This window comes from Bidens hawaiensis, unplaced genomic scaffold, assembly GCF_021521415.1.
Source record: "Bidens hawaiensis isolate Kalapana, Puna unplaced genomic scaffold, B.hawaiensis_p1.1 tig00012972_1, whole genome shotgun sequence".
Classification (NCBI taxonomy): domain Eukaryota; kingdom Viridiplantae; phylum Streptophyta; class Magnoliopsida; order Asterales; family Asteraceae; genus Bidens; species Bidens hawaiensis.
In genome coordinates, this window is record NW_027492086.1 from 663763 (window position 1) to 681795 (window position 18033).

Below are 18033 nucleotides of genomic sequence, written 5' to 3' on the forward strand. Positions count from 1 at the left end.
TGGTCTGCCTTTTGTGGTTAAGACGGACCACATAAGCTTAAAGTACCTTCTTGAGCAATGTCTTACCACTTCGGCCCAAGCCCGATGACTTTCCAAACTCTTGGGATTTGATTACACCATTGAGTATAAAAAGGGTGTTTCTAATAAGGGTGCCAACGCTCTTTCGTGACTTCCCGAGTTTTACTTTATAGCTGTTTCGCACCCGTGTGCAGCTATTTGGCAAGACATTCAGCTGGAGGTACAAACTGATCCTTACTACAAAAATTTACAATCCGATTCGGGGCATGGGGGTCAACTGGAATTGGTTTTAAGAGATGGAGTTTGGTTTCATAAAGGGGCAATTCTTTTGAGCCTGACATCACCTTTCTTGGATACTGTTTTGAACCCTTGTCATGCGTCATCGGAAGGGGGCCATTTTGGTTGTCTCAAAACACTAACAAAGGTCAAGCAAACGTTCTGGTGGGTTGGACTAAAAGAACGGGTGAAGTCTTTTATCAAGGGGTGTTAAGTTTGTCAGCGTTTTAAATCGATAGCATGTTACCATCAGGTTTGTTACAACCACTTCCGATTCCAGAGCGGGTGTGGGAGGATATAAGCATGGATTTCGTTAAAGGTCTTCCTAACTCAAAAGGATTTACTATGGTTGTGGTTGTAGTAGACAGGCTTTCAAAATATGCTCACTTTATTCCTATGAAACACCCATTTACTGCTGTGGCAGTTGCAAAAGAGTTTGTCAATCACGTGGTTAAGTTACACGGCATTCCTGCCACGGTAGTCAGTGATCGTGACAAGGTATTCATTAGTTCTTTTTGGCAATCATTGTTCAAGCTCCAAGGCACTAATCTTTGCATGAGTTCGAGCTACCATCCTCAAACGGACGGGCAAACGGAGGTAGTTAATCGAACGATGGAACAATATTTACGGTGTTTTGCAGGGGATCAGCCAAAGAAATGGGTTGACTGGCTTCCGTGGGCTGAGTATAGTTATAATACGTCGGTCCATACGTCTACAACAATGTCCCCGTTTCAAGTCTTTTATGGCCGATCACCTCCTAAACTCATTCCGTATGTTCCGGGTACCACAAACGTTCAAGAGGTGGATGAATATTTAGGCGATCGTGATGCACTTCTTCGTCATCTACGAGTGAACTTGCTGACCGCTCAAAACCTAATGAAGACTCAAGCCGATCAGAAACGTCGAGAGGTCGAGTTTAGTGAAGGAGACTTGGTTTTTGTGAAGCTTCAGCCGTATCGGCAAATCTCAGTTGCTAACAGGTCGTCTAACAAGCTTGCTCCAAAGTAATTTGGGCCGTATAGAATTTTGAAGATGATCGGGCCAGTAGCTTATCAACTTCAGCTACCCCCGGGTTTCCTGATACATGATATCTTTCATGTTAGTCTTTTGCGAAGATGTGAAGGGGCTACTGGAGCGCCAAACCCGGTAGTTCTAGACGACACCGTTTTTACCCCTTCTGTGCCTCAGACGGAGTATGTTCTGGACGAAAGGGTCATCACTAAAGGAAAATATAGGCCGAGAACCGAGATACTTGTGAAATGGTTCGGTAAGAGCCGCGACGATGCTACGTGGGAAACAAAGTGGAGGTTTGCCAAGGCTTATCCCGATTTCAACCTTGCGTACAAGTTGAATTCAAGCGGGGTGGATTGTTACGAACCCGCCGAGTCAGTGGACGTGTAGTAAGGCAAGGGAGCCATTCATGCAACCCATGCATCTTGCTGCACGTGGGGAATTGGTTTTAATAGTTAGTTTGTTTACTTCTTCAGGTTATTTATTTACTTTTTCAAAGTCAGTAGGTTGTGTGATGAATAAAGGGAATCGTGGGCCATGTCTGGTTTCCCATGTTTACATGTTTTTTCCATTTTAGTAGGTAGTAAAGTAGTTGTGAAGTTTCTTTATACCCTTTATAAGGGATTTTCATTGTTTTGATTAAGCATTCAGAAAATTGTCTCAATACTTCTTCTTTAATTTCTATCTCACTTCCTTCTCTTTTTGCTTAAACCGATCAAACCACATCACTTCACCACCGTGGTTTGCCTTTCAGTCGCCGGAGTTGAACCAACGTATTTGACATCAAAGCCGGAATGAAGAGAGATGGGCCGCGAGTGGCGTTTGAGGGATGGAATTTTTGTAATGAAGTTGGAGTTGAAGCCCCGGCGATGGATAGTCCACGAGCTGCTGATTGTTTCGATCTTGTTTCCACCGGTAATGATGGTTATGGTGGGAGGTTGGAGGGTGGAGAAGATGATGGCTTAAACAAGGTATAAAAGATTAAAAAATTAAAAAAAAATAATTACGAAGTAGGCATGCCAACTCATCCGACTCAATTAAAAAATATATAAAAAAAGCCATTTGAGCATCTCCACTAACGACATTAGTCGTCGGTTAGCGAGGAAGTGATAAAAACAAATAAGGTGAAAGCTGGGAGTGGTGGAAGACAAAGTGAAAATTAAGAGTAATATTAAACAAGTGAAAGTTTGGAGTACTAAAAACCAATATCTTTTCTTTTTTTTTCAAACGGTAAAATTCATTAAAACAACTAACAGCTAACAAGACGATAGAAATCAACAAACAAACAAAAATTACAACAATGAATCACACCAATATTTCCATAAAATGATTTCAGGAAGTAGATTCATTCTTTTATCCAAATATATCCAAGATTTTATATCCTTCACCGTTTTGAAAAGGTAAGAGAGTTTGTTAGAAAAAAACAATTAACTTTATTTCTAATCTTTCAAATACAACACCTTTTGAGGATGATACCGTATAACACATTATTCTCCCTGTGACCCATAATGCCTGCCATGAAGTTTGATCAAGTCACGCACCGAGTATGCATGCATCCAAAACTAATATGGCAAAGTAAACACGTAAGAAGACGACCACTAGATTTTTTTTATATAATTTCCACATAACCTACAAGTCACTTATCCCACATCAATGCTTTTTGGATAATCCCACTAGATTCAAGAGCTTATCCATTTCCGCCTTTCAAGTGAGAATGATAATCTTTTTTGGAATTCAACCTTCCACTTCATGACAAAGTTAGCAGGGAATTAGAAGTAGCGAACAAGAGATTCTTCATAGAAGCAACCGACAAAATACCAGACGCGTCGTTGGAACAAACCCATTGGTCCAGATGATGCTAAGAAAAATATGAGTCAACATGTTCAAACAGTTAGATTATTCTCAGGCCTGGCTTCACTAAGATACAAGGTAGTTTTCTTCCAACATGTTCAAACGGTATTGTCATTAACCATCTCATAACACATGGACATGACCAAACAATACATAATTAACACCCCCACGTCCGACGGCCAGACGCATAGAGGATTCAGGATTTCAAGTCATCGGACGTCACCCATCAACCTAAACTTCGAATTCCATGTTTTCACATATATACAACTTCATACCCGGTTAATGGTCATTTACTCTACAACATGCTATATTTACAGACACTTCCTAAGGGTACTTAGTAAACAAAGATAACTTAAAATATACCATCAAATGATGAGGATAGAAATGTGATTTCTCTTTCACCCGTATTCATACAGTGTATCTTCCGGTGATACGCACAAAGGGCTGAACCAGCAACTTTCCAAGCAAACCCACATTTTCCAACATCTTTTTGGCTTTTCGCAAAATCATAAGTAATATGGTAAATCGCAAGAGCTTCATTGTACACATCCTCAATGTTGCGCGTGCTATCTTTGAAATCCAAGGCGCCGTATAACATCTGGATCATAATTTGTTAGTATTCGATAGCCTTTTTTGTTTTCTTCATTTGCAGGTATATTCAAATAGATGGTTCCATCATAATTAATCTTAAAAAGTATTAGAGGTGTGCATGGATCGGTCATGAGCTCAAACCCAACCAGATACCCAAAATTCGGGTTTAAGTTTTTGAAAACTGTTCGGTTTCGGTTTGGGTGCGGTTCGTTTTGGTTTTACCATTTGGGCTTAAAACCACTTTTAGGCCGAACAATTGCTTATTACCTATTAAGGCTAAAATATTTGGGTTACACTGTTTATTAAATTCTTATAAATTATTTAACATTCAAAATAAAAAATTAAAATCCATACATTCGGTTTGGTTCGGGTTTTTCAGTTTTAAGAAATCAAAACCTAACCAATAATTCGGTTGTTACGGAAATATGAAACCAAACCATAGGTTTTTGTTTGAATTCAGTTATTTTGGTTTAACCCGAAACAAACCGAATGCATGGATTTTAATTGTTTACGTGGCACTTTCATAGGTTTTGCGATAACAACATAATTACATAAACACTTGACATATTGGGTTAACCGTCTCGCTCCCGTTAAATCTGGTATACACTACGTACAAGTATTATGTGATTCCCTAGTTAAAATTTGTTCTTTATTAAACGCATCCCTATTTTCAAATAATTTATGTGCCAGTCCAAATTTATTGTAAACAGTTAGACAAATATATATACCTGCTTATACTTTGTGATCACCCTGCTGCAAGCATCTTTTTTCGATTGATCGTTTTTTGTCAATGCATGTGCCATCTCTTGTCTATAGGTTTGGTATCTTTCGTCCCATATAATCAAGCAAGAATCAGGAATGTTGACGTTGAATTGTGGTAATTTCCAGATTTCTGCACAAATTCAAGAAAAAAATGGTATAAACTAAAAAAAACTTAATGAAAAGGAAATAAAGACAATAGTCAGCAGGCTCACCTTGCATTGGTAACTTCTCATTTTTACTATTCTGAAATTCATCAAAAATCTTTCCAAGAATAGAAGTCGAGTGATATTCTGGTTTTCGACCCATGTGATGAGGATATCGTGTTGCCTTTAAATTATTAGGAATTTCCACCTGTTGCAGGAACAAGTGCTAAAGATAGATATCGCATATTGGTGTAAAACATAGGTAAAAATACAGAAATAACCTTTTTGCCACTTTTAGCCGCATCTAAGGCATCGTAATACAAGTCAATCAAATGCAACATTTTGTTCTTAATAGCATCTTTTTCATTATCACCATCTTGCAATATTAGATACCGATCCATAAACGCCATCCAACTATGGGCTGCAGTTCCAGCTGCACTACTGTATTGGTACAAAGTGTTTGTTAAATCACACCAATAAACACCCATTAAAGGCCACTGGTTAACCGAGTATTTGTAGACCCCAGTTATAAAAGGAAGTATACAGAAAATGAATGCACCTGTGTGTTCTTTTTGAAAAAAGTAGTCTAAACAACTCACTCTCCAATTCTTCAGATGTTAACTCACTCAGTTTCTTACTAGGCGCGCTTGGTGTCGAGTAAATGCGTGTCCACGGCTTACACGGTTTGAAGTAATGCAACAGCTGGCAACAACAATGTTAAACAATAAATTAGTAACAAACTATCATCATTGATCATTTTTTTATAAGATAATATTAACCTGAGGGTTTCTCGAGACCCAATACATATCCCCATCAAAATCCCCATTTCCAATTTCATTTGCAACTGATCTTTTTCCTTTTGTGGAAAAGAATATACCGAACTTACAATTTCCAATATAATCTTCTAACTCCTTCACATACCGAGCGTTTAAAACGTGTACATCCCCAAAATGAAGGGCCGGATTCCTGTACACTAGAACCTTGCCCGATATCTGCCCATTCTCACTGCATTTTTAAACAAAACTTATGAGTGTAATATTTTGAAGATGTACTTAAATTAAAAATGAATATTTACAGAATAACGCAAACTTCATCACTATTTAATATTCCCGTAGGATCTGCTGTTCCGTATAAATAGAAGCTTTCAGTTAGTGGGATTTTTCCTTCACCAAGTCCTTTTCTCTCTTCTTTAGCCAGCTGAGATAAACGACGCTGAAAGAATGGTTCGGTAAGAGGAATCCGAGCCCCGAACATCTCCATGCAAATTCCAGAATCATCTATATTTTTATAAATGCTAGCGACTGCAAAAGAAACATGGTGATTAATAAGGATTAAGGATGTTCTGAAAAAGAATTGGATAAAAAATGGAAATAATTATTTGAATGCTTAATTACTTCGAAAAGCTGCACGAGGGTCGAAGGATACCCTTTGAAGTTCTTTTAAGGTGCTCGATAGTAAGTCCAAAAAATATTCGTTTGGGACACCTCCAATGGTTAGAAGTGCTATCAAATTCTTTGATAGTTTAACCTCATATGGTCTATGACTGCAAAAAAACAATTGGGAAGGGAGGGGGGCGTTTAATGCCCTTCTTTAAGAAGCGAAGGAACATGAACAGATATCTCGTTTGTTCATTTATGTTTGTTTATTCGCATTCATTTATAATCGTTCATATGTATTCACTCGTTTGTATATTAATTCAAATTCAATACTAATATTAGTTTAATACCAACTTGATTTTCATATTGTGAACCCTTTATTTACTTTTGAAATGTTGGATGCAAAGATGATGATATTTATTGCAGTCTTTAATTTGGATATTCACGTTTAATTTGGATATTCATTTTCTTAACGAACGAACATGAAAAAGATCTATTTGTTTAGGTGTTTGTGTTCGCTCATTTGTTCAGTTAAAGATAAACGAACGAACACGAACAAGCCCCATTCGTGCCCATTCGGCTCGTTTACAAGCTTACATGAGATGAAAGATAAAAGAATCATACGAAATGTACCTTACAGAAACTATTTCAATAGAATTAAAAGATTCCATATCTGACAACTTTGGATCTTTCCTAACCTTAATCATCGATGTCCTGACCTGAATTGTTCTTGGTTTAAGCTAACAAAATCATTTGAAAGAAAAATGTTAGTTTCTACATAAATTGCTTAAAATAAGATTATTTAGTACCTTCTTGTTAACAAGAAGAGTTCCTTTAACAGCAGAACCCTCATGAAACAAACGACACTGGATCAGCAACGGCTGGTATGGTAAAATCAAAATAAAGTAAAAAGTTATCAACTTAGTATAACTAACCATATAGACCATGAAGCACTGATTCCACTTACCGCTTCTCTAACTAAGCCTGCTGTTACAGTCTCGGGTTGAATAAGGTCAAACTTCTGTCAACAGCAACAAATTTACCAAAGATGTCTCTATATTATAGAGTTATGTATGTACAAGTAATGCAAAGAGAATAGCTGCTTTTAAGTTTTAAGCTTTTAACCTCGTAATCTTTATCTTTTGGATACTTTGCATTATGAAAGTCGTTTGGGACCAAGACAGCTAGATCTTCAGATATGAACCCGGTCCCGTCTGTTTGTATCAATGGTTCTCCATCTTCATCACACACAGTAAAACCCTTTTCATTCTGCAATCATCATAAAGTTTGACTTTTCCAGTATCAGAACACAAGTCAAAGGGTGATAACTGATAAAGATAGTTGACTACTTAGAAGAAAAGTCAAGAAGCCATACCATGCAAGGAATGTCTTCAATTTCTTCTACCGTCACTGAAGCAAGATCAACTTGAAGCTTTATTGTGGTAGATAGTATAAGAGAAAGCCTACATTACATATAAGAACATTACAAGTGTCTATATATAGGACTGTAACCAAACGTTCAGCGAACGGTTCGAGAACCATTTGGCAGGAAGTTCGTTTGCGTCCGTTCGTTTAATAAATGAACGAACATGAACAGAGGCCACATTCGTTCATTTGTGTTCGTGAACGCTCGGTAATGTGTTCATTTATGTTCGTTTACGTTCGTTGTTTATGCTTGTTAGTTAAAGGTTTGTTTTATATTTTTATGATATTTTATTTGTAATAACCAACCTAACATTTAAATCTTATAATTTTAATTTTTATGTTCAGTTCACTTTGTTAGAGGTTTGTTTTATAAAATCTTGCTTTCCTAACAACAAATCTAACTTGTGATCCGTTTACATTATCAGAATAAAACCACCGATTGGGGATGACTATGCTTATGACTATTATTAACGATTTATCTCAAGTGCTTAACTTTATATTTAGTTAAGGTGACTATGTCTAATGTTTTGGATTAAGAATGCTGTTTTTTTCCCCTTAAATGGTGCATGTTCGTTTGCACTCGTGAACCAGTTCAATTCCTTAACGAACAAACACGAACAAGATTTTCCATTCAGTTAGCGTTTATGAGCCGTTCTTGAACAAGTTTAATACTAAACGAACGAACATGAACAAGGCTTCTTTCGGTTCGGTTCGGTTCGTTTACAGCCTTATCTATATATGCATTTACTTAATTTTGAACCGTTTACTTATTGTTAATGGGGTCATCTTTGATGTACTAACCTAGCATTGTACTTGGCTATGGTAGAAACTGTATGCAAATGCATGAAGAGACACCGTACATCATGAGTAGTTTTGTAACTTGTTAAGAAAGTGTCTCTATCATTACATGGTGCAATAGATTCCCTTTTAACAAAATAGCATTTCACGGATGACCCTCGTTTCTTGTACTCTTTTCCCTTAGTTTGCCTTTCTTTGCCCTCGTCTTTGAATACTGAGATATTAAAATATTAAAAAAAATAAAATAAAATAAGGGTTGTCATACATAAGATACCAATAGCACATTTTGTACTGGCTAAAGTTGCATTTTATGAAATTACCAAAAAGCGATAACATGTTAGCCCGACAAGAATCCCTGCTTCTGCAATCACTTCATAATTTCTCCAAGTCATCATGTCTGCAGCCTCTGCGAACTTGACAATCAACACGTTTTCGTCTCCTAGTTCCCTTTGCAGGTGAGTTTTTCGGTTATCAAGACATGGACCCTGAATTATTATATGGAGATTAAATTACATAAACAAATAATAAGCCATTGACAAATAAGACTTTATAACAATTAAAAGATATATAGGAAATAGTTTGACTCAAATAAGTAAGTAGTAAACATCAAGAACATTTAAATCCTTTATAACAATTAAAAGATATAGAGGAGATAGTTTGACTCAAATCTCCCATAAGTCTTATATGGCATTCTTATTGTTGCATAGATTGTGTGGAAACAGGGTAAGATTATTATCCAAGGTTAAGTTTTATGTGAATTAATCAACACTAGCATTCCAGGTCACAAGTGAACTTCAAAGAAAACACTTCTAGAATTATAAATTAAGCATGTAAAGGCAATATCTAATATTTTTGTTCTGAGAACATTTGTGTATTTCTATATAACCAAGCACAATATATAACTTATGAATCATCCTCTGTCATAACTCATAACTATTGATAGTGAGAGCAGAAAACACAAACCTTAAACTGGTAACTACCATCAGAACTCACATAACAATAATAAAAGTGTGTCTTCCCGGAATCCCAGTCAAGATACTGCAATTAAACAAATAAACAGAATGGCATCATATTCAAACTCATGACATCCAATTACTACCCATTGTTACAGAAAACGGGAAATAGGATCATGTACCATGGCTCTATCAGACAGTTGGCAGTTACGGCTGCCGAATTTTCTCCACATCCAGTCCTCAAAATCAAACATTTGCAACGATTTCAATGAGTTTATTTCGATTGCGTCTTCAACAGAGACACAATCATCTAACTTGTTCCTGCATGAAAAGTTGGGTGGAGTAATCACGATAATACACAATCGCACAAAAAAGGGTCCATCAGTAGCAACTAACTAACCTCCCAATGTAACTATGTAACATAAATAACTTCCTGAATTCCAGCTCAGCAAGAATCAGTGACTGCGGGCTTATTTTGTAGGTTCTAGTTGGAGAACCAAATGAGGTATACAGTTTCTTTTCAACCAGAGTACTACAATTTCTATCCCTTGAAGGGCCAAGGAAGTTGTGGTCCACTTGGTTACCATTTGAACCAGAATTTGGTGTAAACAGTTTCGTTTGAACTGGTGAACCACAATCGCTAGCCCTTTGAGAGCCATAGTAGTTCTGGTCCACTTGGTTGTTACCATTTGTGCCCTTTGAACTAGAACCAGGTGAAACACTGTGGCTGACAGGTGGGCCGTAAGCAGGAATTTCGTCTCTCAAACTAGAACAAGATAAGCCGGAATGGGTGGTGTTTGCAGGACTCTTATTAAAGCAAGGTGATTCAAAAAACTTTTCCAAAGTTGGAGATTGATATAATAATGCTGCATTTCCTGTATTAGAAAATCAATTTGACAGAAAACAATGATTATGAAGTACTAAATTACCCCGAAAAGCATGTAAACATCTTGGATATTGAGTAAATAAAATACTAAATCATGATAAAGTTTTGTTATAATTCATATAATGTACTTTCTGTATAATAATTCAAAATGCTATAATAATCTAGTGGTGTGCTTGAAACCAAAAATACCAACCGAAATCTATAATAATCAGTTAGTTACACTTACTAATTAACAAAATGATTTAGGGCAAAATAAAATATTATTTTAGCCCCAGCTTGAATGGCAAAACCGAACCGAACCTAAACTCACTTTGAGGAGTCGTACAGTTTGTAGAGGAAGAAGACGATAGGCGAATGGTCTGGGCGGAAGTAGAATGTCCGTACTGCTTGACCATATAAACAATGAATCCACTGAGATTATATATCGAAGTCGAGGTCGAGCTGATTCGCTTCAAGACGTCAACGGCGGACTCTTCGCTGATCTTCGAAAGAGACTTCCGAGCAGCCACGTCCGGCATTGGAAGAAGCTTCTGTACGCATATCTCCTTGATCAGCTGGTTTACCGATAACGGAAGCGTCACTTCTACTTCGTTCATCGAAATAGTTACTATGTGTGAGTGTGCAGCTTGCAGAATGATTTTGAATAATAATAATAATAATAATAATAATAATAATACAAAACTTTCTCGCCTTGAATATTACGCTTACGCTCAATCTGTGGTTCTATCATACCTTAAGATTCAGTTTGGACTCGAGAGTGTATTATCAAAATTATCTTTTATAGGCAACAACGGTTCTTCATCCGACATAAGGCTACCGAATCTCGATATCTATCGGTGTAACAGTTAGTCATAAAACAACATTTTTTAATAGCTTTAATCAGAATAAAGGATATTATTAATTAGCGCAAAGTAAGATATTGTATTTGAATATTACGCTTACGCTCAATCTGTGGTTCTATCATACCTTAAGATTCAGTTTGAATAATAATAATAATAATACAAAACTTTCTCTATTTATAATCTGACGAACCGTTAGACATATATTCTATTCACAATTCACATTACTGCCGACTCTACCCGCTTCTAACTTCAAATTGTCTTGCATTTTATTTTAGATATGGTCTAAATTTTATTGTATCTTATTATTACATTTTACAGTCTAATTAATATAATAAGCACGTTGTAAATCGTACATGTTAGGTACATGGAAACAGAGATAGATGCTGTTACGTCAACACAAAATGCTTCACCATTGTTTCCAAGTAAAAATGTCTATCGTTTTGAGGATTACATAGGATAAAATAAATATATTAATTTGAAACGAGAAAAGGTAGAATAAGAATGCGTCTTGCTAGGGACCCCGCCCCAGCACCACCCTAGGCGCTGCGTATAGGCCTATACGTGGCGTTTTATGGTACGATTTGACATCCTAGCCTGGCCTGTCATAGGGTTGTCGGATCGTACGGGCTATACGCGGCGTATTGACTTTTGTATATTTTTGGAGCCCGGCTCCCTCCCCTCCCTCTCCACCATTTCTTTTTTCCTTTATTTTTTTTTCTTAACCCTCACCCTCTTCATTCAACCAACACCAACAACCATATATGTTTCCGGAGTCGGACGAGGAGATGTCGGACGGGTAACGTCAGTCGGAGTTAAACCATGTATGTTTCCGGAGTCGGACGAGGAGATGCCGGACGGCGCTAACGGTCAGTCGGAGTTAAACCAGGTTTCGTTTTATCTTTATTTTTTACATGTTAGGACATAGTTGTAGATGTTAGAACAGAGATTTGGTGAATGGTTTACTTTAGAAATTTGTCTAGGCACCGACCGTTTGACAGTAACCCTAGTTCGCCGGGCCTCCTAAACTTAAAATAGATTTCCCGTATTGTTACCGTTAACGCTAAAATTTTTATTATATTATTATTATTAAAATATTAATATTATTATTAAGATATTGTTGTTATGAAAATATTATTGTTAGTAAAATAAAATACTATTATTGTATTTATTAAAGTAGTATTATTATTATTAAAATAATAATATTTAAATATAAATTATTATATTTTTATTATTATTAAAATATTATTAAAATATTATTAAAATAATTATAGTAAAATACTATTAAAATATTAATTATTATATTATTATTATTTTTATTCTAAACATATAATTATTTTTATTAAAGCATTTAGTTTTCTATTATTATTAGTACTAAAATATTATTATTATTATGTACCTGATGTACGTCAGAAAGTCAGATGTCGGGGTTAGGCGGCGACGCAAGACTTTCGGAGGTACGTTTGTATAGCATATTGTATTGTATAATATAATATAATAATATTATTATATTATTATATTATATTATTATATTATTATATTATATTATGTTATATTGTATTATGTTATATTTATGTTAGTGAGTTTTTCTAGAAAAGCCCACCAGTGTTGTCTTATTATGGTTTTTTTTTCCTTTTTTTTATTTTATTTCTTTTCTTTTGTTATTATTAATGTTATTTATGATTATTATTAATATTAATAATATTTAATTATCAATAACATATTATTATTGGAAATTCGATAAAGGGCGTTTAGTAGCAGGACTTATTTGGGAAAATTGACAGTGCGAAACGAACTTTTAAATTATTGGCTGCTTTCGTTATGTGCATCTTAAGTCAGTTATAGTGGCTTACTTGGGAAAACTAGCATTTCTAAACGAACTTTCAATTTCTTGGCTGCTTTCGTTATCGACATCTCAAATCTGGCTCTTCGATTTCTTCGAACTCCAACGGTCTTGACCGCCGGTCACCACTGACAACCGTAGTTGTGTTCACTCGAACACATTTCAGTCGTCACTAAGCTTAAGCTTAGGCTTGTTATTAGTTTTATTTTTAGTTGGGGGTATTCTAAGTTGTTCATGTTGCGTATATTAAAGAATTATCGACTTTTATATATACATATATATAGTAGATGTGCGGTATAAGAATTCATTGTGTCGACATAACCAGCACCAGATCGAGATGCTAGTTTGATGAGTTTGAATCTCTCGGATCCGCGGTATTCGCTAACGGCAGCGAGAACGGGAGCCCTTACTTTGGACAGATAGGTGGAAATTCGGTCATTGTTCCAACATAACGAGTACCAGATTGAGATATTAGTTCGCACTTAGCTGAACCGGTTGACACGTATGCAGACGTGGGTTTAGGTTCGGTGCTGACCCGGATATTAACACGTTTGTTTACAGCATTCGTTGACACGTTTGCATAATACACAATGAAAGCACAAACTCAAACAACAATCCATACAATAGCAATTGTCTTCGTTATTTTTCTCTTCTTCTTGTTTGACTGGTCGTTGAAGAGAATTGCTATTGTATGGATTGTTGTTTGAGTTTGTGCTTTCATTGTGTATTATGCAAAACGTGTTAATATCAGCGCCAGCACGGAGCCTAAATCCACGTCAGCATACGTGTCAACCGGTTTAGGTAGGTCCCGGCTAATATCTCAGTCTGGTGCTCGTTGAGCTGGAGCAATGACCGAATTTCCACTTATCTGTCCAAAGTATGGGCTCACGTTCTTGCTGCCGTTAACGTATACCGCGGATCTAAGAGATTGAAACTCATCAAACTAGCGTCTCGATCTGGTGCTGGTTATGTAGGCGCAATGAATTCTTATAACGCACATCTACTATATATGTATACGTATATATATATATACACACCGATAATTCCTTAATATACGCAACATGACCAACTTAGAATACCCATAACTAAAAATAAAACTAATAACAAGCCTAAGCTTAAGCTTAGTGACGACTGATATGTGTTTGAGTGAATACAACTACGGTTGCCGGTGGTGACCGAAGGTCAAGATCGTTGGAGTTTGAAGATATCGAAGAGGCGGATTTGAGGTGCCGATACTGAGAGCATCCAAGAAAGGGTTCATTTGGCACCGTCAGTTTTTCCCAAGGTAATCACCATAACTGATTCAAGATGTCCATAACGATAGCAGCCGATAAATTGAAAGGTCGTTTTGCAATGTCAATTTTCCCATATAAGGCCTGCTACCGAACACGCTTTGCCGAATTGTGAATAATAATATATTATTCATAATTAAAATAATATTAATAATAATTATTATAAATAACAAAAAAAAGAAAAAAGAAAAGAAAAAAAAAACATAACAAGACAAGCGGGTGGGTTTTTCTAGAAAAGCTCCCCTATCGGCCGCGTATAGACCTTTCCGCAGCGTCTTTTTATGACTAAGACGCCACGTATAGGCCTATACGCGGCGTCTTAGTTGGATTACAACCCGCCCTGCAAAAGCTGGGCTAGGTTGTCAACTCGTACCTTAGACGCCACGTATAAGTCTATACGTGGCGTCTTGATGTTGCTGAATTATTGGAGGCTGGCTCCCCTCCTTTCCCTCCTTTCCTTTCTTTATTATAATTGTCGTTGTTGGTTAGTTTGTTTCATCGTTCAACGAAAAACAACACAACATTTGTACTATATATACCCAGAATGTCTTGGTTTAACCATTTATTTCCAGAGGAGGACCCGGGTTACGCTGCTAACGATCAGCCTGGCACGTCGTGGTTACCCGACTTGAACCAGGTTTTGTTATATATTTATTTAGTATGAATTTGGTAGTTTTTTTTACTGACACATGCTGCATTACGTTTTGTTAGGAGTATGTCGGGTATGATACCCAACCCGAACAGTTTTATGGTAACACTGGCTCGCCGGGCTTGCCAAACTTGAACCAGGTTTCATTATACAGTCTTTTTCTAAATATACGGTTATCTTATTATTATTTTAATATTCTTATTTATTATTAAAATATTATATTTTATATTATTATAGGTATTATTATTGTTATTAATTATTACCACTGGCACGTTGTTTGAATTTCTAATTTATGTATGTTAGGAGTGCTTCGTGTCGGATTACGGTAGACAGCTTTCGTACCCGTCATCTGTCGCCTGGTCGGATTACGGAGGTTAGGCTATGTCATCATACCAGCCACCGGTAGCAAATGATCCGTTTTATGGAACCGAGTCTTCATCGCACCACGACGAAATGATTATGCCGGGCCAAACCCAAATAACGAAGATGGGTACGATGACGACTACATACGCGAGGTGAAGGTTTCGTATAAAACAGATGATGTAAGACACCGTGTGTTTTGTTTAAGTTAATATTATTTGTTTATATGTTATTTAATAAACGGCTTAAGAATTAGCGTAAAACTGTTTCAGATTTTTGAGAGCCGCAAGGAGCTGGAGAAATGGGTAAAAGTTAGAGGACGAGAGCATGGGTTTGTTGTTGTGGTCCAGCGGTCAAGGAAAAACGCCGTGGACCTTGCATGCAATCGTGGAGGCGAACCCAAAATAAAGGCGACGGTGAGACGTACCGGCAGCATCAAAAAATGCTGTCCGTTTAAGATCCTGGGTAGGTACGACTCGAGGGGTGCATGTTGGAGGGTTCAAGTGGTAAACGAGACTCACAACCACGATCCCGTTGATTTCGAGGAAGGGTATGCGTCTTTTAGAAAAATGAACACCGACCAGCTGGATATGGTTGAGAGTTTACACAGGGCCGGCGTGAAGCCACAAGAAATCGAAGCAGCCCTCCGCGAAAAGTTTCCCGGTGTGCAACCTGTATTAAAAGATATATACAACCACACAACCAAGATTAGGAGGGATGGGCTACTAGGCGACACCCCTATGAAGGTAGTTCAAATCATTTGTAGTTTTAATGTGTACTTGTCGTGCTTGTAATATTTAGCAAAGTTTTATTTCATCCAATGCAGGCGCTGGAAAACTTTCTCGTAGGCAACGGTTTCACGTTCTATACCCGGGAGAGTGATACCGACGACAGGACGGAGGAAATTTTCTTCTGTCATAGAAAGTCGCATAAGATGTGGCGTGTGTTCCCCGAGGTGCTGATGGTTGACATGACATACAACACCAACATGTACGACTGGCCGTTGGTTCAGTTTATCCCGCGTTTGTGATCAGGGAACGGCAGAGGAACTTCGGCTGGGCTCTGGAGAAACTTAAACAAATGCTCTACGATTGCATGGAGCCACGCGTGATCCTGACTGATGCGGACCAGGCCCTCATGAACGCATGCGACGCGGTCTTCCCTAATGCCACCTAAAATTTATGCAGGTGACACATATCCGAGAATATAAGGAGAAAATTTAAGGGCCTATATAGCATGGAAATGGGGACGGACTTTGCGTACTGGTGGAAGGTCCTGTATCAATCCCCGACGATTCAGGAGGACGACCATCGTCGCCTCAACATGGAGCGTCATTTGATACGGGACGATAGAGCCGGTGAGTCATTTGTATCACCTGACAGTTTTTAATAGCCTAAACATACGTGTTAATAACGTTTCCTTTTATTTTTCAGAGGTCTGGCAATACATTCGCAAGAGCTGGCTGGATCCATACAAACACAAGTTTGTAGCCTGCTGGATCGAAGAACGCCGAAACTACGAAGAACCGAGTTGAGAGCCAGCACGCAAATCTGAAAAGGTACCTCAATGGAAGCAACAACTCACTAGACACAATTGCCAGGCAAATCCTTAAAATTGTCAACTCGCAGATGAAAGAAATCGGTAAATCTTTTGAAGCCTCTCATTCGAAGGTCATGGAAGGACATCGACAGCACGTCTGGTTGAAGAAGCTAATAAACAGGGTGTCGATTTACGCTCTGGGTCTACTTGTGAACGAGTATGGGTTGATACACAAGATACGTGACGGCGGCGCTTCATGCGACCACCATTTGTATTCGTCTTCGGGGCTGCCATGTGCCTGTCGGATTGAGGGATACATAGTTAACGACACGTGTATACCAATAGAGGATGTTGACCCGTTTTGGAGGAGGCTTAATTTTGATCCAGCCTGTCCGCCGAACGAATAGCCAGACTACGCAGCAGGTCTACGGGACATCACATATACGCTATCGTCCATAGATGATCCTAATCAAAAGAAAAGTTTTTTCGCCAGGCTCTTGTCTGCTATTCCAGGGAGATCTAAAAAGAAGAAGCCAGAAAAAAAGAGAGGATCCTCGGGGGCGTCCCAAAAAACCAGATTCCCCGAGGCACACCGCATACACCCCCGCTCCAGATCTCCCCAGACACAGCTCCTACAACCCATCCTCGTCACAGGGGCCCAGCCAAGAAAACCCCACCCCATCCTCACTGACTCGTTCGTTGTCCCAGTCAGCGTCGCGATTTAAAACTCCTCGTGGACGACCTACGGGAGCTCACCTCGGGTTTCCTTTGATGGTTTCGCCTACGCAAGTACCGGCGATAGAAACGTTTAGGAGCGTCATTCCTAGCTGTGCCTAGCCGTTCGTCGCAGACATCAAAAATGTACGCCCAGACGGTAACTGCGGTTTTCGATCAATTGCAGTGGGTTTGGGGATACATGAGAAAGTTTGGCCTGATATTAGGCGGGCGATGCAGAACAAGCTGGAAACGAACGAATGGTGGTGGAGGGCGATGTTCAACAAAGAGGATGACAGATTGTACGGCTGGGTTCATTCCAGCATTCCGTACTACAACACGGTCAAACCGGAGCCGCCGAGTCGTTGGTTCAGCTTACCCGGTCACGGGCACATGGCTGCTCAGACATACGCGTGTGTGTTAGTCAACCTAGTTGGCAATCAGACCAAATCTTACTTCCCATTGAGAATCGGTCCTGACTTGGTTCCGGATCCACAGGTTATAGGCATCGCTAACTGGGGAGGTGATCACTGGATTTATATAAACCTGGTAGGGGATTTCCCAATGCCTAGGCCAAACCCTAATTGGGAAAGAAGCGCCGTACCGGCGGCGCTCGAATGGAAAACACGGTTCGGACAACGTTTGAAGGAGTACGAAGACATACGCCAGGGTTGGCGAAGGGAATCCTCAAACGTAGATCTAGACAG

The 18033-nt window shown here is 38.3% G+C and overlaps 1 protein-coding gene and 1 pseudogene across 1 annotated transcript; one reads left to right on the top strand and one right to left on the bottom strand.

The window, feature by feature from the left end:
- Nucleotides 1-3502: 3502 nt before the first annotated feature.
- LOC143542782 (putative RNA-dependent RNA polymerase 5) lies at nucleotides 3503-10686 on the bottom strand (annotated as a pseudogene).
- A 4956-nt stretch (nucleotides 10687-15642) lies between these two features.
- Nucleotides 15643-16103, top strand: LOC143542783 (PKS-NRPS hybrid synthetase cheA-like). Its single transcript, XM_077035291.1, has 2 exons — nucleotides 15643-15819; nucleotides 15900-16103. Exons 1-2 carry the CDS (start codon nucleotides 15643-15645, stop codon nucleotides 16101-16103), a joined length of 381 nt encoding a protein of 126 aa, XP_076891406.1.
- Nucleotides 16104-18033: the final 1930 nt, after the last annotated feature.

Coding starts and splice junctions, on each gene's coding strand:
- LOC143542783 (XM_077035291.1), top strand. CDS start 15,643: ATGAACACCGACCAGCTGGATATGGTTGAGAGTTTACACAGGGCCGGC. Junction 15,820..15,899: donor TAGGCGACACCCCTATGAAG/GTAGTTCAAATC, acceptor CATCCAATGCAG/GCGCTGGAAAACTTTCTCGT.